General features: G+C 43.4%; 1 protein-coding gene across 1 annotated transcript in view; it reads right to left on the bottom strand.

The window, feature by feature from the left end:
- WWP2 (WW domain containing E3 ubiquitin protein ligase 2) overlaps nt 1–22,733 on the bottom strand; it is a 117,190-nt gene that overhangs the window by 35,060 nt on the left and 59,397 nt on the right. The window contains exons 7-8 of the mRNA XM_084861021.1: nt 14,647–14,780; nt 2,617–2,827 (exon numbers count right to left, since the gene is read on the bottom strand). Of these exons, the coding sequence (XP_084717147.1) occupies nt 2,617–2,827; nt 14,647–14,780 (345 nt within the window). The remainder of the gene's footprint in view (nt 1–2,616; nt 2,828–14,646; nt 14,781–22,733) is intronic.

Below are 22,733 nucleotides of genomic sequence, written 5' to 3'. Positions count from 1 at the left end.
GAAGTATAATTTTGATTCGTTCACACCAGATAGCTCTTGTTGTGTTGGCTGTTGTCATTTTTTAATGACAATCTAAGAGAAAAGAGGGCAGTGCCCCTGACTAAATAGTCAGGTATTGCATCTTTTAGAAATTCTTCCCTGGCCAGGTGGCTCATTTGGTGGGAGTGTTTTGTTCAGATACACCAACACTGGGGGTTAGATCCCTGGTCAGGGCGAATACAAGAATCAACCAATGAATGCATATGTTCTAGTAAGCAGAACATCAAATCGATGTTTCTCTCTCTCTCTCCCTTCCTGTCTCTCTAAAACCAGTAAAATGAATATATTAATTCCATTTAAAAAACACACACACACACACCACTATGAAAGTAGTTTTGAATATCACCACCGTAGGACAATAGGACGCCAATGCAGCATTCTAAGTGGTGAAGTGCCAGGCTCAGGGTTGTATTTAAAAAGGTTCAAATTGGTCCTCTGACTCCTGAAGCCATGGTACCACGAATACAGGAATAGTCCATCTCGTCTGGATCTCCTAAACTTGGAAATGGGGCGATGTTCCCTGGTGGGGATGGCAGGTCTCCGGACGGCAAGGGTCTCTGGCTTGCATGGAGCAGGGAATAGAAAGCCTGCCATGCTCACTGCCCGGCGCTCAGCAGCGCTGGTGGCAGCCTCCGGAGAGGCAGCTCAGGACCCAGGCTCCCCCGTGTCTCAGGGATGGGCGCCTTAGGATGGCAAACGGGGTCCCAACACCCTTCGGTGGCCCGGCACACGTGTTAGAGCGGGCAGCGGCCTCCCCGGACCATCGCACAGGCCTCGTCACGTTCCAAACGCCCTAAGATGCCGTCCAAAGTGGGCCTCAGGGGAGTGCAGCAGCTCTGGCAGGGTAAGGGAGGAGAACCGCCTCCCGGGGCCGCTCCATCGGCCAAGCTTAGAATAAAGAGCGTTTTCAGAGCCTGGAGTTTTCCAGCTGCCTGGAAACAGGAAGAGCCCAATCCCGGGGAACAGTAACCCTCACACACGCCCTACATAAAGACACGTTGAGCCATTAGCCCTAATTGCCTGTGACTGACACAGGAGCTCAGCCGGCCTTCCAGGCATTTGCTCAGCGGAAAGAAAACAAACAGCTCACAGGGGACACGGGCGGCGCCATTTTCTCTCCTTTCTGCCAGAATGATTCTGCTCTGTTCCCCCCAAATTATATACAGATTTGAAACTGTAAACCAAAAATGAAGGTCTTTCGAGTAGTGCTTACCACATACAAAAGAGAAAAGAAATCTCAGTAGGGAGGAATTGGACACGGCAATTGGTTATTAATCTTTTCATGAAATCAAAAACTTCACCCAAAAAAAAAAACAACACAACTTTTCAGAGCCACTTCTCAATACCCCCGATTCACTCCAGGCTTGAGGTATTAAGAGCTATTTGCAGTACTTTTCATTTGCTCAGCACACTTTATGATGAAATATGAGTTAGGCAGTGCGCCAAATGGTAAGGATACAATACGTATGTGGTAAAAAAAAAAAAAAAAAAAAAATTGCATATGCTGCAGATTTAGGATCGTCGTTTTAACAACGGGGTTTTCTAAAGTAGCTTAAGAACAATACAGCATATTATGCACCAAGCAAGAGACCCTCCCCTTCCCCTTTTCCTTATGAGTTACAGGGCTCAGAGGACCCACCACCAGCAGCAGCAGCAGCAGCAGCAGCCAGACCACGGTGACTGTGGCGACATGGACACTGCTGTCCACAGAGCCAGACTGATAACCAGGATGGACAGGGGGACCACAGACAGACTGGCCCTGCTATGACTGGTAGCCCTAAGATAAGGCTTCATTTCCCAGTTCAAAACTTATGCATGGTTCTTCAAAAATATCATTCACCGGGTGCAATGCCCACCACTGGGTAAAGTGCTTCCCTTACGCCATCTTATTTGAGACTCTTAACTTCCTAGGGAGATATGCATGATTATTATCTCCCCCTCACCAGGACAGTAAGCCACTCAGACAATGCCAAAGAGGGTCAAGGGAGGATTCAAACCTAGACCTATTTGATTTTAAGTCTCTGCTTTTATCTCCACTCACTATATGACTAAACTTTGAACTTCCTTTTGGCTTACTAGGGCCATCTTCTTAAGCATTCAAGGTCTTTACCATCAAGATTTAATTCTGAACTAAAGACGGCAAGGATACTAGTAGCCCACGTTAATATCTGCACCGGTTACGGGAATAACACACAGTAATGTTCCGAGCCTAAAGCCCTCCACAGGCCGTTAAGATAGAAGTGAAGAGAAAAGCTGTTTTCTAGGCGAATACCGTTCGATGGTTTTGGAAGGCAAAATAAACTCCTTGTTCTATAAAAGCCACATTCTTGGGACCAAGCTGTTCATTTCCAGTCACAGCATAAGGCAGCATTGATCCTGCCCCGGTTGATTTAGGTTCTCTTTAAGATTTACGTAGAGTAAGCAGTTCTTCCACACCTCCCTCAGTCCGAAGCACAGCGGCCGCACAGAGACTCCCAGCCACGAGGTAATAAATCACCTTGTTGTTTCGGCCCCGGTGAAGGGGCCTCAGTCTTTGGAGGGTTGGAAAGCGCTGCTGTGGGACAGAGGGCTACTCACCCAGCAGGCAGGGCATCGGGGGCCGGGACAGCCGGGAGGGCCTGCTGTGTGCCCGACGTGCTGGGCTCCTCTCCTTCGGCTGGCGTGGCCGGAGCAGGGACAGACCCTGCAGCGGGGTTCGGGGTAACACTCGATGCTGCAGCAGGTGGGGATGTCACACCAACGACAGAAGGTTCTTCGGGATCAGTGGCTCCAGCAGATTCTTCGTTCACTAAAAATTCAGAAATCATATTTTAGAGGTTTTCCCCTTAATGTGGTAACACAGAATCCACAATGGGACCATGCATGTGTCCAGTGACATCAAAAAATGTTACAGATCTGCTGAAACCCGTTTGTCTCAGTGGATACAGCGTCGGTCTGCGGACTGAAAGGTCCCAGGTTCGATTCCGGTCAAGGGCATGCACCTTGGTTGTGGGCACATCCCTGGTAAGGGGTGTGCAGGAGACAGCTGGCCGATGTTTCTCTCTCTTCGGTGTTTCTAGCTCTCTATCCCTCTCCCTTTCTCTCTGTGGAAAATTAATAAAATATATATTTTTTAAATGTTACAGATCATAACTTAGGAAATTAAGGCAAGTCAGTAATGGTCTGCCAGAAGAAAATTGGAAGATGGGTCTGAAATAAATAGGCTATTAAATACTACCTCTTATAGAAGTTTATTAGATTTTTCTAACATACCATGGTTACACTTACAGAAATAAAAGAATAGCAGGAAAAATAAAGAGAACGGGGAAGTGGATGGGTGCTAAATGGAGCCAGGCCGAGTTTATAGGGTCATGCACTTTTGTTTAAACTTGTCATTTGTCTGCCTTCCTTCAGAAAGCTCCACACACAGCAAGAGGCGGAAAACATATAATAATGTGCTTGTTCTTTTAAAGAGTCACACTCAAAGTAGGGAGCAAGGATTAATATTCTAGCCGAAACCGGTTTGGCTCAGTGGTAGAGCGTCGGGCTGCGGACTGAAAGGTCCCGGGTTCAATTCCGGTCAAGGGCATGTACCTTGGTTGTGGGCACGTCCCCAGTAGGGGTGTGCAAGAGGCAACTGGTCGATGTTTCTTTCTCATCGACGTTTCTAGCTCTCTATCTCTCTCCCTTTCTGTAAAAAATCAATAAAATATATTTTTTAAAAAAAAAGGATTAATATTCTAGACAGAAAGGATGGCGCTCCTAAGGTACAGGACTTGTCTCCAAGGTAACAAGAGACAAGGAGACAGAGTGACACAAGCTGCTCCTGAGTCTCCTTGTTTCTCCGTATCTTCATTTCTCAGGACCCAGGGCACTCTCACTCAAACAAGGATCAAAAAGGTTTTGAAGAATCTTAATTCTTTGAAAACGAGTCAGTCATACGCAGAGGACTTTCTACATGTGAGACTGCGCCTGTGTGCGTTTATACTGGAATTTTCTAGGAAAATGCCTTAGTTGTTTGCCTTTTTCAGAATTCAGAAATTCTTCCTTTCCCTAATTCAGAAATTCTTTTTGCAGTTTCTTTAACAAATGGCTACCCAGCCTCTTCTCAGGTGTTTCTCCTGACAGGCAGCTCACTGCAGTCTTTCTGTTGCTGAACATGTCCCTGCCAGAAAGTTTTTTCTCAGGGTAAGCTGAAGTTCATTAGCTGGTTTCAGTCCCCAACCCCAGGCGATATGAAGTACGTATCTGACACTGTTTCTCAATCACCTTCCTTTTTCCAGTAAAAAGGCCTACTATCCCTTTAACGTTTCTAGGCCACCCTCTTCTTACCACCTGGCTTCTCTATAGAGACCTTTTCCCACTTCCTCTCCTAAGTGATGATATCGGGAACCGAACATAATAAATCAGATGCCATCAGACCAGCGAAGTCAGATTTCCAATATAAATGATATTAGGTAACATTCACAGGCAAAGTGCAAAAGCATTTTGAATTCTCTCAGTTAAGACTCACACAATCCCATGAGTCAGGTACAGTTAATAGCTCCTCACGTTACATGCTCTACCTAGTATTAAAATTTAGTATATTTAGCTAGTTTGGCTCAGTGGATAGAGCATTGGCCTGCGGACCAAAGGGTCCCAAGTTCGATTCCAGTCAAGGGCACATGCCTGGGTTGCGAGCTCAATCCCTAGTAGGGAGCATGCAGGAGGCAGCCGGTCAGTGATTCTCTCTCATCACCGATGAGGCAGGAAGAGATTAAATAGCCTGCCAAGGTCACAGGGCACCCCTGCTGTCTGCTTCCAGAACCTGAACCACTCAATCATTACACCCCACTTGCCCTGTCTGGACATCCTCTAACGCCACAGAAGACTGTAATAATGCTGAAGCAACCACATGACACTATTGGCTGACTGAGACTGGAGGTCAGCTGAAACTGAAGTTTGTTCGCATAATGTGATGCCAAGCTAGACCTTGACAAATGAATAAGAGCCTAGGAACCAACTACGATTAATCTGTTTGCTTTCTCCCTAGGAAATGATATATGGTCTGGCACACGGGCTGAATTAGTTATTTAATAAATAACTACATCTTGTGCAGCTGATGTTTCCCCAACAAACATGCAAGAATTTATGTTACTGTTCCATCTCAGCTAAGTTAGTAAAACACAACAGATGGCAAGTCTCTTTATGCAAATCTATACATTTTACTCATTTCCAATAGAAAAAAACCATCATGACATTTCGAAGCACTAAATAAATTCATTCTAAAAATTATAAGGAAAACTAAATACAGAAGAATAACTATGAAAATTCTAAAGACTAAGTTTTATGTGTATATGTAATGGGGTGAGGGGTCATTCTCTAAAGTATTAATATCTATAATAAAGCTACAACACTTAAAACAATGTGGCACTGTTATATGAATAGGCAGGTGTCAATTGAACAATTAAGAAAGTTCAGACACAATTAAATACACATTGGAATTTATTATATGTCAACTGTGGCATTTTAAATTACTGCAGAAAAGACAGGCTGTTCAATTAACAGTGCTGTGACAAGTGGAAATACTGAACAAAAACTGAATTTCACTCCTTTCTGCTCCTTACATTAAAATAAATTCCAGATGGATCAGAGATTTTGACACACACACACACACACACACACACACACACAAATGAAACTACAGAGGAACTAAAAAAACAACAGAGGATAATATTTTTATAATCTCACAGTGAAAAGGATTTTTTAAATATTACACAAAAGACAGAAGTCACAAAAGACTGACAATTAAAATGTTTTAAAAATCTAACTGGGGGAAAAACACCATAAGCAAAATTAAAAGCAAAAGAAAAATAACAACTAGGAAATATTATCAACTCAAATTATAGACCAATGGCTAAGTTCTTTGATATGAAAAGAACCTCTACAAATCAGAGATACTTCATAGTTAAGGAAATACAAATTACCCTTAAATACCTGAAAAGATGCTAAATCTCAATTGTGAAGAAATGTAATTGAAGACTATAATGAAATACCATTTTTTAACCTTAGATTGACAAGAGTAAAAATATTTAACCACACACTTATCAGAGTATTTTTAAAAATGCATTTTTGCCCTAGCTAGTTTGGCTCGGTGGATAGAGCACTGGCCTGCGGACTGAAGGGTCCCAAGTTCGATTCAGGTCAAGGGCACATGCCTGGGTTGCGTGCTCAATCCCTAGTAGGAGGCATGCAGGAGACAGCCGATCAGTAATTCTCTCTCATTATTGATGTTTATGACTCTCCCTCTCCTTTCCTCTCTGAAATCAATAAAAATATATATTTTTAAAAATGCATTTTCACATACTGCTGGTAAAAGTAGAAATTGCTAGAACCTCTCTGGAGCACAATTGAACAATACAAAAAATATAAATACAATCATTAAAAGATGGGGGGAAATGAAGGTAGGTATGATGAAGAGAGGTGGTAGATAAAATTAAAGTTGTCATGAATAATTAACATCTGAAGCTGGGTGATGAGTTCATTCTAGCATTCTTTGCTTCTATGCACGTTTACTGTTTGTGTATAAGAGACACATGATGTCTGATCGTCTCTCTGTTGTAATGTTAGCAGCCACTGATGATTATTGCCTAATTTCATTAATTGGTTAGACTGCAAAACACTAATATGCAAATTCTACCATTTCTATAAAGAGAAAATTTGCCTTACCAACTATTTGGCTTTCTTGAGGTTCAGATTGTAAAGAAAAGGCAGAAAAAATGCTTGAGTCTTTCCTTTTTATTTAACCAGTTTTCAGAATAATGAATGGATTTCCTCACATCCTCCAAAAATGGAAGTGACATTTGGACTGCAAACACTGAGGGCAACACGCTGTAGAGTATATGATTGTCTAGCCAGTAGGCTGTACAACCTGAAGCTAATACAAAAATAATATTCAATGTAAACTGTAATTGAAAAATAAAAATGTTAAAAATAAATTGGGGGAAAAAACAAAAAAAAAAGGATTTTTTTGTTTTGTTTAAAAAATCACTATGAATTCTTAGATTTAAACATATTTAAAATATTTCAATCCATTGTAATTATTGTTCTTACTAAAACTAAAATCTTTGGCTGTGGTTAGCAGAAGAGGGAACGGGCAAAGCTCAAGTTGGCTTGGAGGTCTATAGAAAAACTTTTCAGGTAATTATTAAGTGGAAAAGTGCACACAACATATGTATTACTAAGGAATATATATGCACATGCTTGTATATTAAAAAATATCTCGGTGAGAATCACAATAGTGACTGCTTCTGGAGAGGGAGTTAGAGGCTGGAGGACTAGAATGGGAAGGAGACTTTCTTTACACAGTTTAAGCTTTTATACTTTTAAAGCAGGGGTCCTCAAACTTTTTAAAGTGGGGGCCAGATCACGGTCCCTCAGAGAGCTGGAGAGCCGGACTATATGAACTACTAATTCCTACTGTAACACCTCAGCTGCGCTCACTGCCCAAAAAACCTGGCGGGCAGGATCAGACTCCTCTGCGGGCCGCATGTGGGCCGCGGGCCGTAGTTTGAAGACCCCTGTTTTAAAGTATCATAATCTACACATACTGCCTATTAAAATAACGATTATGAAACTACTGACCAGGAAAAGAACAAAGGCAGAGCCCCATGACAGCTCATGGGAAAGACCCTCCAATCATCACTGCGGTTCATGCGGCTGCAAACGTAGGTAAGTCTGCCTTTCTCTCTCTGGAGTAGCTCATCTGTTTAAGAGTTTTGTGCTGCCCCTCAAGTTTAGATTAGAATATGAAAGTCGGATATTCTAGCAAAGACAAACTTTCTGTGTCCATGAACGTGAGAGCTTGAAAGAACCTCAGAGGCAAATCTACCCCTTATAGTCAGAAAAAAACTCAAGTTCAGACAATTAAGTTAGTGGCCTGGAGTCACCTAACAAGCCATGATGTGGACTGTCAAAGACACAGACTTACAATTTCATCAGGCCTTAGAGAATCGCTGTATTTTACATTCTAGCTCTATTCAATATAGCCAATACTCCCTTAGTAACCCTAATTCCTGAGTGTATCCAAAGTACGTTTCCCAAAAGACAGCACCCTTCTCGAGAATGGAGGAAAATTCATTTTCCTTCGTTTTTCATGACTTCCGGTTTGTACTTCTTAAATTCTTTCTTTCACATCTTTGCTCAGCTCGGCTTTCTTCCCCGAAAACCCTCCCCAACCCCCCCCCAAACACACACACACACACACCACGTCAGCCCAAACTGATCCCCTTTGCAGGACCCACATCACCTGTGATCTCAACTAAGCCACACAGTCCCTGCGACACCTGCTGTGTTGGTTGGCACTTGGTGATGGTATCTTTTCAGGTTCTTGTCCTGAAACAGATTATCAGGTAGATGCCGACTTTCCTGCTTCTTTACATTGCCCATGGTGCTTATCAAAGTGGCATTCAGTGGATAGTTGCTCAATAAGTACTCGTTCAATAAACCTAACCATCTAGCAAATGATATTTGAAATAAAACCATCTCACATTTGTGTAACATTGCCATTTATAAAGGAGGTTCTTTTTTAGTTTTAAAATTTCGAATAATCTGTAGATTTAGAGAAAAGCTACAAAGACAGTATGCCCTTCACCCAGTTTCCCTTAATTACGAACTTATTTAACCACAGCACATTTGTTAAAGTTAAAAAAAATAATAATAACATCAGTCCGTTACTATTCACAAAACTCCAGACTTTATTTGGATTTTGTCAGCCTTTCCACAAATGTCCTTTTACTATTCCAAGATCCAGTCCAGGATCCTGTGTTGCTTTTAGCAAGTTCACTCTCATTACCTCATTTGTCTTCCTAATGAAGCCTCATGGAGAAGATGCTGTTATTCCCATTTAACTGAAGACAAAACTGAGGCTCGCAGAGGTACCGTTCAGAGTGGTACCGTGCAGTCAACAAATAGCTGAAGCAAAACTCAGACCCAGCAAAAACAATGGAAGGGGGTGAGGGAAGAGAAATGAAAAGACTTAGATGACTTTCCTTTAGGAAGAAAAGCTGGGTACCGAGATGAGAGGGTAAATGGGGTAAACAGGTAAACAGCAGTTGAAAGGCCTCTGGTTTGTGCAATGCTGGGTATTTCACAAGGTTCCCTCTGTGGTGTTGGTTAAACATTCTAACTTCATGAATCAAATATTCATTCAGGGCTAAGACTCTATTATGCTAGTCACGGTTAGTCCAAAAGAGATCAGGAATTGGAAGTTCTTTTTTCTTAATCCTAGACACGCTGCCAACTCGCTGTGTGTTCCAAAATCTGTAGGTGCGTAGGACACAGCAGTCTTTCCGGCACCCCAACTTGGGCAAGAGGAAGGTGCTTGCCAACAAGGAAAGCTTTTTAAACTTAAGATCAGCTTGTAACATTTGCTCCACAATAAAGCAGTCAATATTTCTCACCTGTGAATACAAGAAATGCACCTCCAATACAACTCCGCTCTTCACAAGAGCAACCAAAACTAGAATCAATCAAAACAATTTGATGGAATAAAAGCTTAAGAATGAACAACACCATTCCATGTTACCTAATGGGAACGTTTAATCCTTCCTGGCCAATATATAGATTCGTGCCATTTCCATTTCTATTCCACCACGCTTCTACGAATTCAAAGTCTGAATTTGTTTTGAAAATGTATTCCTGTCAAAGAATATCACGGAGAAAAAATAATAAGGCAAAACCAGCTCTTCCAGACATTAGAAAAACATACAATAACACGTCAATAATCAAAATCACATGACACTGGCTCCAAACTGGAAATAAAGCAAGTGGAATGTGTAAAGAGTCCAGAAATGAATTCTCACTGCATATAAGAATGTGGTAAGTGATAATGTACTTGGAAAAACCACAATGAGGAAAGAAAACCATTTAATTAATGTTTATAGGAAAATAGGCCACTGATATAGAGAAAAATTAATTTAACCCATCCTCATTATACTTATATATGTACAGATACAGATATACCACTATAAATTCCAGTGGGATAGTTCTTTTTTAACATAACATCATGAAAAAAGGGTAAAAAAGAATAAAGCATTTATTCCCTCAATAGACAAGAGAGAATCTTTTCACTTCTAAGGCAAAAAGTAAACTTGAAAATATTTTTTTTAAACACTCATACATAATTATTTTTTAAATTTTTAACGTTTTCTACAAAAGCCACAAAAAATGAGATAAAAGACAAAGCAATGAATGATATAGGGGGAAACTTATCACCATAAGTATAACATAAAACTTGTACCTAGATACTTTACACCCTTTAGGATGGCTATTATAAAAAATAAAAAAAAGGGGGGGGGGGACAAATATTGGGGAGGTGGGATGTAAAATGGTATAGCTGCTCTGGAAAACAGTTTGAGGGCTCCTCAAAAAGTTAAACAGAGAATTACCATATGGCCCATCAACTCTCTTCATACCTGTACAGCCAAAAGGACTGAAAGCCTGGCCTCCAACAGATTCTGTACCCCCATGTCACAGCAACGCTGCTCACAACAGCCAAGAGGTAGACACCACCCAAATGTCCACCAACAGGTGAATGGATAAATAAAATGAAACCACTCTGATACACGCTACAACATGGATGAATCTTGAAAACATTATGCTAAGTGAAATACGCCATAGACAAAAGGACAAATCACTCCACTTACATTATGGGCACCGGAAATAAGCAAATTCATAGAGACGTAAAGTAGAATGGAGGTTGGCTGAGGATGCAGATGGGAGGAGAAGAGAATGTTATTGTTTAAAAGGGTACAGAGTTTCAATCTGGAATGACGAAAAAGTTCTGGAAATAAATAGTGATGTAGCTGCATAACAATGTGAATGAACTTAGTGCCACTGAACTGTACACTCAAAAATAGTTTAAATGGTAAATTTTATGTTAAACATATTTTATCACAATTTGTAAAAAGAAACTTGAATCAAGGATATATAAATAAACTTCCAAATCTCCAAAGGATAATCAAACACTATGAAAAAGTCACACAAATAGAAAAGAACCAGTCAAGCAACTGATAACAAGAAATGCAAGAAGGTTAAACAATGAGGGAGCACTTTAATACTTCTGAGCAAACAGCCGAAACCGGTTTGGCTCAGCGGTAGAGAGTCGGTCTGTGGACTGAAAGGTCCCAGGTTCGATTCCAGTCAAGGCCATGTATATTGGTTGTGGGCACATCCCCGGTAGGGGGTGTGCAGGAGGCAGCTGGTTGATGTTTCTCTCTAGCTCTCTATCTCTCTCCCTTCCTCTCTGTACAAAATCAATAAAATATATTTTTGTAAAAAATACTTCTGAGCAAACAGATAAACCAACGTTTACAAGGTTGTAGGAAAAAATAAACCTCGCATACCACTCGAGGGAAATTTTACACTGCAGTGTGATATATGATGGCTTCAAACCTTTCGGAAGGCAATCTGATAATATGCATTCATCTCATTTTAAAAATCCATATCCTTTGATTCAAGAACTTCATTCTAGAAGAAACAAAGCTGTGTGCAAAGATGTCTACATCAGGATTTGGTTTTACAATGGGGAAATACACTAGGATTGAGGAGTGGTTAAAGGAACTAGGCAGGGGTCTTCAAACTACGGCCCGCGGGCCACATGCGGCCCGCAGAGGAGTCTGATCCGGCCCGCCAGGTTTTTTGGGCAGTGAGCGCAGCTGAGGTGTTACAGTAGGAATTAGTAGTTCATATAGTCCGGCCCTCCAGCTCTCTGAGGGACCGTAATCTGGCCCCCACTTTAAAAAGTTTGAGGACCCCTGAACTAGGGTGTATTAACTGTGAAATAGGATGAGGCCACTAAAAAGGGGTAAACAAAAAGAGCACAAATACATAGAAGCATATATTGGGGGGGAAAAAAGAGGGGAGGGAATGAAAGTAAATCTATCCATGCTGCATAACTATAGCCATATGAAATTATTCATGAAGATAAAAACTAATGTTGATTGACAGCTTATTGCATCCCAGGCGCCATACCAGACACTCTACATATATTATATAATTTGTTTCTATAACAACTCTATGAGATATATGTATTTCGTCCTGATTTTATTAATGAAAAAACTAAGGCCCTGAAAGTCCCTGGGCTCTATACAGATACCACACATGAGGGATCAGAATCTGAGCGCAGCCCGTGTGACCCCCACACCTATGTGCATGGAAATCACAAGAGAGGAGTGAGAGATGTATTTTTTTTTTTAATAAGGTTTTCAATAAAAGAAGAAAAGAATAAATCACTTCACAGGAGTCTCAACGAAGTGCTATACATTAGTCTATTTCTCAATTCCATCACTTCTAAAACTTAGGAATATTATATATTTATACAGACAGGCTGCCAGTCACTTTCATTTTTTTTTTTTTTTTAATGGTTACTTCACAGTTGTGACAACACAAAAATACCACCTGGAACTCAGCTCCTTTTTTTTGCCCCAAAATGTCCTTTTCATGCATAGCGGCAGGGCCCAGCCAGAAGGGCTCGCCGAAGAAACCTCAGATGTCTGTGGAAACATTTCCTGGCGGCGCGGCTCCCGACCACCACCGCTTTGGAACCGCTCCTCTCGGTTCAAAGAGCAGCGTGTTGATGGATGGAGCGTTCCTATCCTCAAAAACCCTCCTGCTCCTGTGCTGCCAAGCAGGGGGGCCTTCTGCCTGCTCCCCGGAGGGAAGGGGAGGTCTTTCTGTACCCCTTGGACACACATTAAAGAGCCTGCAGAGTCAAGGCTGGCTGGAAGGCAAAGGTGAGCTGTCATCACAGCAGAGAGGAGAGAGGTGCTGAGGCAGAAGCCAAGCCCTGCCTATTTAAACGGGCAGAAATCCCTGAAAGGCTGTAACTGTCCTCCGCAGAGGGTTCTGGGAACGGTTTGGGAATGCAGATGCGGCGCCACGAAACATTTCCAGCGGGTTACGGATATTGGCCCCTGCCTCGTCTGCTGAAACGGAATATCCCTGGAGATAAGGGCAAGATGCAGAGGCGCCTAGAAGTAAATGTCAGGGAAATGCAGCCCTGTTTAAACATCAAGACTGACTCAAAGGCCATCCCCACATAAAGCCCATTCACCAAGCGTTTTCGTGGGAGAAGCAGAGGTGGCTAAGGGAAACCAGGGTCCCCCCGGAGAACAAAGCGGTTGGAATCACGGCCAACACCTCCAGGAATCAACGGGTTCCCAGGAGCCAGTTTCCCCGGCCCACCCCCACCGGCGACTCGTTTTTCTAAGGGAAGCATGCACGCTGGTGCTCACAGAGACGTACACAATTTTCTGCAACACGGCCCACGGCCACTGCCTTGCCATCCCCTTCACGCAGACGGGAACATCCACACTATGACTGGATGGTTCCAGGACTCGGACACGGGGTTGGCACGGGAGCGCCAGGCGGGCTGAGCTCATCCTTGTCCTCCTGGCTCAGGGCAAGCTAGTTAACTCAATTCCTTCAGGCAGGTCCCCAACCCCAGAGGGAAAGTCAGGCCCCCACACATGCAGTGAGCCGTGCAGGACACGGGCCACTCCACCCACAGGCCATGGCAGACAACCGTACAACTGAGCACCATGAGCCATGGGGAGGGGTTGGGGAGGGGTACTTAGCCAGAGAACTGAGTCATGAAAAAGTAACCCAAGTCGATGTCTCCTACTCAAGCCTGTCACACAAAGGGCCATGACAACGCTCATGCGCCGGACCTCCTGTCGTCTGTCCTTCATGTCATCACAAGCACCTAACAAATTACTGCAGGTGCCACTTACCAATTTAAACATCTATAGTTTATCAAAGCAACAGCCACATGTCCCTCCCCAACTGCCCCAAGTTAAGACAAATGACCAAGGGACCAGCAGTCATTAAAACTCTGACAATTTTCAAGACGCTTAGAAAAAACCAAGTGTTGTAATTTTTTTTTTTTTTTCCCTTTTCTCATTTGAATCCAACACTGATGAGGCAGAAGGAAAGCATGGCAGAAAGTGAACTGTTCTGAAATAGGCCCTGCCCTTCCCTTCCCTTCCCTTCCCACCGACAAGGAAACAGAGCCAAGTGCAGAGACGGTCTGTGTGGATGTGGAAGGACTTAGTCTCCAGTGGCACAAACTCTCACTGAACAGCCACAGAATGCCTCCCCATCTGCTCTCTCCCCACACCCCAGGAGCATTGTTGCTTTGGCCCTTGTCGGCCTCCCAACCGTCAACAGTGCTGCCATTTTCTCTAACTCAGCTCCTAGCAACAATACTGTTTCCTTTCTCCCTAAGTCTGATCATTTCCTTAAATTAAGGACAGAAAAAAAATGTGTCATGTATAAGTAAGATATCCTCTCCCAATGAAATCCAATGTTGGTAAAAAAAAAAATGAATACAAAAAATCAGTATTTTTTATTTCTGTGAAAAGAAATATTTTAGAAGAGTCCTATGGAGACTAACCTTACCTATACAGAATATTCCAGAGATTAAAGAAAGACAGGTCAATGGGAAGATGGATGGATTCAAATTTATCTTGGGATTGGAGTCTTCTCTCACCCACCCCACATTGTGACATAGACAGACTCCCGACTCCACGTGAGAACAGGTGAGAGCCACTGAATCAGTCCGGGTTGGCATTCTGGGCTGTCACTCACCTGTGCCATTGGCCAAGCCACTGTGGCTTGGGTTCTTGATGGGCTGAACTTGACGGTGCCGGTTGTTGGTACCAGGACTTCGCTCGTCGGTTGCTGTGGTTGTTCTGGCTGAACCACTTGAATGTCTGTGAGTCCTGGGGATTCAAAGTAGAAAGCAGACAGAGGTAAGTTACTTGGGGGGGGAGGGGGGAGAAAGAAGGTATCCCACCTAAGTCACCGTATTCCCTCTCCCGCTATTTATTGGAAGTAAGACCTTCAATAGCCCCTGCAGTCTTTGACTCAACAGATGCTGGCTTCAAACAGAGAGACCCAGGTAAGCTTCCTTCTTGGTAAAAGCCCAGAGGCAACTTTGGGTAAACTTTTCCACTTGGAAGTAAACAAATCCAGAGTGAATGGCTCCCACATCTGAAATAACTGGCAAAATATCCGGTGACCATCACATTATTTTCATTGGGCTCCAATGTAAGAAATAAACAAGAAATCACTAGACCGCTGGACAGGGTACCGATGACACATTTCTCCTGTTAAGCAGAGCCCAAAAACATATCCAAATCCGTTTTCTCTGGAGTTAAAAAGACACTTCCTTTCGGAACAGAAGTCAAGGAACATTAGACATCTTAGCCAGTGCGTATGCTGACATGTTTTATCTAGAAAACAAGACTCCACAGTCCATCCAAGGAAAAGATACAACGCAGAAAGGGATCTGCATCACAAGGAAAACGGGGGATCTAACAGCAGAGAACCTGTCTGACATCGTCAGAGGACACACGGCGGCAGGCAGTATGTGTTCTCACGTGCCTGTCGTAGCCTGACTTCATTCGCTCAGTGAAAATGTCTCCTTGCCCTTCAGTTCAGCAGTTTTATCAAAGGAGATTATCCTATTACTTAGTCATTATATAATACTTTACAACAGTGAGATGACTTAAACAGTATCCAGTGAGGAAAAGACCACCCTCTCCGGGCAGAGGAACAACAGTCCAGAGAACAATCTAGCCCACGTGACAGGGGGCAGAAAGGACACTATCAACAGAAAAAGTACTAACGATGACTATGGAAGTATATATATATATATTATGCATTGAGCTACAGCATATTCCAGGTACCTGTGGGGTGCTGCACACTTTACAAACATTATCTCATTGAACATGGCAACCCTAGAGGTAGCTGACTATTATAATACCCATTTTTCAGATAAGAAGACGGACACAGAAAAGTCCAGCAGAAAGTTAGCAACTGAGAAAACACTCATATTCAGGTACTTGAAGGTCAACAGCCTTCAAGTTGCTGCCTGGGGTGAGAGGACTTTAGCTGAATCCCTCCCTGGGGGTTCTATCACTCGTCACTCAGCCAATGGTGAGGTGAAGGGCCCTGACAGAAAGCTGCTGTGCCCACCAGAACACCTCTGCTGGTCAGACTCAGCCCCGTGGGGTGGGACACGCCTGCAGCACAGCTAACTAGGAGGTTCCTAGGAGAATAAGAAGGGTCTGCACTGACTACCTTCTGTAGCACAAGAGACAAATCTCTCCAACAAGATGGACATAAGCCAATGAATGTGTCAACTGATTATCTTTGGGTGTTGAAGATATGGATGCCTTTCGCTCTTCCTTTTGTGTTTTTCTAAAATTTTCTAGCTTTCTTCATGGAACTTACTGTATCCTTTTGAACAAGGAAGAAAACACAGTTTTTAAAAAAGAAAAAAAAAAAGGAAGGTTTTGCTTGGGCCCACACAACCGAGGAAAACACCCAGAAGCCTAGCCAACCCTGGAGTCCTTCTTACCTAAAGACTGCTTGGCGGTTAAAAACGGGTAGAGAGGGCACAACTGAGCTATGGAAATACAGATTTAATTTGGACTCTCTTTTTCCGTCTTATTTTTCCCTGAGCTAATTTCATAAATCAAAGGCTGTCAACCACACCTCAGTCAAGAAAAATATTTCAAAGTCCCCACTTCATGGGAAGAAATGTTGGTGCTGAGCATTTTACCACAACTCCTCATCGAAAGCAGGACGGGTGCAGACAAGTTCCAAAGGGAAATGCAGGCTTTAGCCACTGGAGAATGTGTGTCTATGTGTTGAGAACTTTAGAGAGATAAAGTTGGTTAATGGAAGGTTTATTTCAGCCAAGAATCCCCTTAAAAGGACAAAAAAGCCTCTCTGATTTGGTCCTCCCAGCCCACAGCGGAGGGCTGTGTCCCTCAAGGAGCAGCCTGCCGTGTGGGCAGCATGGAAAATGCAACATCAGTCCCATCACACACACACACACACACACACACACACACACACACACACACACACACACACGGGCTCTGACAAGCCCATGATTACGACCAGTTGCCAGGCCCCTTGTGCCTGGGCCGAGCATCTGGGCATGACAACAGGGTGGGTTCCGTTACTCTCCTGGCTCCTCCCTCCCTTCCCCGAAAGGGCATGCGGTCAGAATGAAGAGAGAATACTTTCAGAAATGTTTAACCGCTAATGATAGCAGCTTACCCTGAATGACAGGCTGGAGCAGAGCCGGGATTAGCCCATAAACCAGGGGCAGCTGGGACCACTTTGCATGAACTGCCGCCTCCCTGCCAGTGGCCCAGTGCCACCCCGGTTCCCCTCACCAAACACATACCCGTATACACACACACACACACACACACACACACACACACACACACACTCACACACACACACACTCTTCCTTTGCCCTAAATCTGGAGCTTCCTCTTTTTCCTCTTGAAACTACCTTGAAAATGAGACTCTCAGAAGGAAGAGCAGGCCTCTCAATGTTTGAGGAAAATCTTCTCTTCAGCAGTTTCCTCTCTTGGAGGACTCGCTCAGCCCTTAAACGTGGGGACTGGGTCATGATGAAAAGCTGGCCCGGATGCGGAAACCGCACACCATAAGCCAAAATAGCATCAGGACAAATGCGGGGCGATGGGGTGGGGATGAGCGGGGCTCCACCACAGGCAGCCTGGCTTCAGCTCTGCCGGTGACTTCAACCTTGGCCTGATCTCCCCCGTTTGGGGAGCTGGGGAGGGAAGGAGAAGGGGGGGGGGGGGGGAGTTATGCCACCTTAGGGCAGACAGGAGAAGGTGGAACAGCGAAACCCCACAAATGGTTTCAGACAATCGGCTCTCTTTGCAGCATGCCCTTCTCAATGCTGCCGTATCTTTCCTTAAGTTCCTCCCCCAGAAACTGAGGCCTCCCTCAGGACCGCCAATCAAGGCCAAGGTCCTAGGAGCCTCTCTCCGAGCTCCTGAAGGTGGATCCGATGCAGGTAAGGTCCCCAGGACCGGGCTCTGGGCTGTCCCTTGACATGCAAGCTTTGACATTCACAGGGTTGGCTCCTGGGTCCTCAAGCTTTGACATTCACAGGGTTGGCTCCTGGTCCTCAGCTGACCCTGACAGCAACAGCCTGGGGTACCTGGGACCTCTTGTGTTGTCCTTCATAAAGGCCTCTGAATTCCATTCTATCATTGTTTTCTGAGCACGAGGCCCTAAATCTAGGTCTAGCAACAAAATAGAAACAGCCCCTGACCGCAGGAGCTTACATCTTAGTGGAAATGCAGTGATTTATAATTTTGCCCAGACACAGATTTGTATCACACACCCTTCTCTGCTGATGTGTGGGAGGGAGCCACCTGCTAGCCAGTGAGCCTGGATGACAGCCTGGCATTGTCATCCACAGGCAGCCTGGCTGACCACTGGCACATATGCAATACTTTATGAGGAGTAATTCAACAAACAAATTTTCTTTGTTTATTTTTTAAAAAGGAAGCCAGCCCTACCATGGGTAATGTAAGTGAAGACGAAGAGCCCAGAAAAGTGATGGCTTACAAGCCAGACACAACATTCTTGGCTAAGTTAAAAAGTGAAATTCAAAATTTGGTGGTGACTCTAGAAACACTTAATAAATGTAAGGATTCTTCAGAGACTGGGGACACATCTCTCCCAAATGTCAAGAATTCATGGTCGGCCCTAGCTGGTTTGGCTCAGTGGACAGAGCGTCAGCCTACAGACTGAAGGGTCTCAGGTTCTATTCCGGTCAAGGGCACATCCCCAGTAGGGAGCATGCAGGAGGCAGCTGAGCAATGATTCTCTCTCATCATTTATGTTTCTCTCCCTCTCCCTTCCTCTCTGAAGTCAATAAAAAATCAAATAAAAATCCACTGTGTAAAAAAAAAAAAGAATTCATGGTTGACCAGACACCCAGCGACAAGCACATTTTTCTATCTTGGGAAATGAGGCCCAGGACAGGAAAGAGAGTTTTTTTGACCTCAGTTCAGCCATGTTAGCCTTCGAGCTCAGCAAAAGAGAAGTTTCAGGTTATAACAAAAAACAGTGTGTTTTCCTCCACTTAAAAAAAAAAAAAAAAAAAAAAAAAAAAGATGTATATGTTAAAATTGCCTAATAAAACTCTTCTCACATTCCAAAGCAGGGGTACTTGCCTGAATGCTGGATGACTAGACCCAAGAGGGTGGCTCCCATCCTCCACTGAGGCCTCGTAACTGGGCACTGTCTTTTAATAGCAGCATGGAAACAAAACGGAGTGAGGTTGGGCCAGTTTCCAGCAAGACAGAACCAGTAAAAAACAGGTACTTAAAATAGAAGCATGGCGAAGAAATGGGAAGCGGTGATGGGAAAAGAAACGGTTTCCACCATTCAGAGAGGCATCAATAAGCAAACCTGCCGAAACCGGTTTGGCTCAGTGGATAGAGCGTCGGCCTGCAGACTGAAGGGTCCCGGGTTCGATTCCGGTCAAGGGCATGTACCTTGGTTGTGGGCACATCCCTAGTGGGGGGTGTGCAGGAGGCAGCTGGTCGATGATTCTCTCTCATCGATGTTTCTAACTCTCTATCCCTCTCCCTTCCCCTCTATAAAAAATAAATAAAATATATATATTTAAAAATAAATAAATAAGCAAGCCTACTCCCAGTTCTGACTTCTCATTCAAATGTGGATTAGAAGGAGAAGGAGAAGGAGAAGGAAAAGGAGGAGGAGGAAGAAGAGGAGGAGAAGGAAAAGGAGGGGGGATAAAAAGGAGAGATGAAAAGGGAAAGGCGCAATTTTGAGTTAAAATGGGACCATTCTAGTTATTCCAGGGGTAATTTACGGCTCCGTTCCACACCCTACCTCTAGCTGCCAGCCTCAGAAATGACAGGAAAGGTAAAAATAAAACTGCTGCCAAGTCCGTTCTCCATTACAGAAAGACAAATGATTGACTTTTGCCCAACCTGGAGTACAGAGCAGTCTTCTCAAAGGTGGCAGCTTTATGGGGCTAAAATTTTCATCTTAAGAAAGAATACACAATAAAATGGCACTCACCTAACATGATCTCACTCATTAGATCCAGAGTCACAGAAGCATTGAACAGACTGTCAAAACTTAGAAGGAAAGCAAGGGAGGGTAGGAGGGAGGGAGAAGAGATCAAGAAGGGCTTATATGCATGCATATAAACAAAATCAATGGACACAGAAAGTAGGGGGATTGAGAGCATGAGCTGGGGGTGGGAGTGGCTAGGGAGAGGTCAATTGGGGGGTGGGGGAGAAGAAGACATATGCAATACTTTAAACAATAAAGAATTTAAATTGTTTTTTTATTACATTCATCTAATCTAAAATTCCAGGCTGCATGCTGGGCTTAACTGTAAAGAATGCTCAAATTTTGTTTTGGAATCTAGAATTAAAGTTACTTTTACTATTTACATTCAGTATGGTATTATATACTAGTAAGTATCTAGTCTATGAAAAATTAAACTTGAGCACAAAATAAAAATAAATTAAAAGTTACATTAGTAAACGGAAGGGCAGCCCTAGTGAAAATGATGAAATGCCACACACTTGCTTACGTTAAGCTTATATGGCAGAGTTGACTTCAAGAAAGGGAGATCATCCAGGCAACACTCATCTAATTGGCATGACCTCTTAAAGGCAGAGTGCCTTCTCTGGCAGGTGGCAGGTGTGTATGGCAGAAGAGAAAATCAGACAAATTTGAAGTGTTAGGGAGATCTGACACTCTCTTGCTGGCTTGAAGATTGGGGGGTACACATGAAATGTGGGTGCCCTTAAGGAGCTGAGAGAGGCCCTGAATGACAGCCAATAGGACATGGGACCTTAGTCCTACAACCACAAGTAACTGAATTCAGCCAATGACCTATATGAGCTTTGAAGCAAATTCTTCCCTAGAGTTTCCAGATAAGCATGCAGCCCTGCCATCACCTTGATTTTGTTTGGCCTTGTAAGACCCTGAGTAGACAATCCAGCCGGCCATACAGTGCCAGACATCTGGCCTACAGAACTATGAGCTAATAAATGGTGTTGTTTTAAGCCCTAAGTTTGTGATGGTTTGTTACACAACAATATATCTTTTTAATACAAATAAATGTCAATTTCCACAGAAGATATTGACTCTCAAGTATACATTAGGTAATAGCCTCAGCCTAAATTCTTGCTGATCGCCCTACCTCGCTCTAGTTAAAGGCCTTACTAGTATACAGTTATGGCATGGCCCTAGATGATCGGTGCTCATCTTACAGGGACATTTCTGTGGTCCGAATGTCCTTTATGAGATACATTTTTAAGATTCAACAATCACTTGGGAATTGGAACAACTAACCATGGGTGAGATATCACAGTTCTTAGAGGGTAACATTCTTTTCTAGTAGAGTTCAGGTACATAAACTTTACAATTCTTTTTCCGAACAAGATGTAGTAACGTGGCAACTTATCTCTAATTCCAACTTATACCTTAAAAGTTGCACAAGTTTGAATAGAATCTATATAATAAAAGCCTAAGTGATCATTACGGCAGATCGACCGGTCACTATGATGCACACTGACCACCAGGGCAGAAGGTCAACGCAGGAGTTGCCCCCTGGTGGTCAGTGCGCTCCCCTTGGGGGAGCGGCCGCTTAGCCAGAAGCCAGGCTCATGGCTGGAGAACACACCAGTGGTGGCGGGAGCAGCGAGCCTAGTGGTAAGGAGTGAGCAAGAGAGCGATAAGGAGCGAGGAATCCTGGATTTCAAGAGGGATGTCCGACTGGGAGAGGGCGCAGGCTGAGCTGAGGGACACCCCCCCCCCTCCCAAATTTCGTGCACTGGGCCTCTAGTAGTCTATGAAAAGAGTACCATATGGAAATACCAATCATGAAGGAAAAAAACAGATGAAGCAGGAGACACTGAGCAGGCAGTGGGAACCCACCATGTTCTTGGCAGTTAGGCTAAGCCTTGGAAAGCACAAGGCAGTCCTGATAGAAAGTCTTCCTACATCCTGTGCCCCTGAAACTATCGCTTCTCAAGAGCTGGGGTGCCAAGGAATGTAAACCAGTAGCAAGACCCACCCTGAAGTTCTGGCTAACCAGGAGCAGAAACACAAGACTCTTTCACCTCAACAAATATTTATTGAACCGCTGCTACGTGCAGCAAGGAACTAATTTGGCCCTACTGGGGATACAAAGATGAATAAGGCAAGGCACCTCTGACAGAATGTTTGAGGATTCAGCACCACTACTCCTGTACCCTTGCAAAAAAAAAAAAAAAAAGTAAATGGAAAAAGGAAGAAGTAACTCCTCAATTCATTATTCTTTTCTAAATGTACACAAAATGGTATAATTTAATTTAAAATAAAGCTTTTTTAAAGGCAAAAATTTTAAGGTAAAATTAAAAACACACACAACTAAAGAACAAAACCAACATGGTCCTAATCTCCCCCTCTCCTTTGCAAAATAACAATTATTCACATTATATCCTACTCTAGGTTTTTACTAGTATCATTTAACATTTTTGTCATTTTTTTTTTTAAAAATTGTACCAACAAAGACCATACTGTAAGCTCGCTAAGTAAACCTAGCACAGAGACATGCTATAAAATTCAGAGGAAAGCCAAACAGAAAACCTTCAGACAAGGATTTTATTGTAGACAACTCGTGTTCTCTTTACATCATTAGATGCAGAATTTTACACTCCATTATCAAATAATTAGCGAGCCAAAGAAACTTTCACGTCATCAAGACAGAGAGAAGGCAGGCCAAACACAGACTTAATGTGAAAAGTTAGTCTAGAGATGTGAAACAAAGAACACAAGGCAAGAGCATGAAAACA

This window comes from Pipistrellus hanaki (genome assembly GCF_964339955.1).
Source record: "Pipistrellus hanaki genome assembly, chromosome: 15".
Taxonomy (NCBI): domain Eukaryota; kingdom Metazoa; phylum Chordata; class Mammalia; order Chiroptera; family Vespertilionidae; genus Pipistrellus; species Pipistrellus hanaki.
This window is presented reverse-complemented; position numbering and strand designations above follow the sequence as displayed.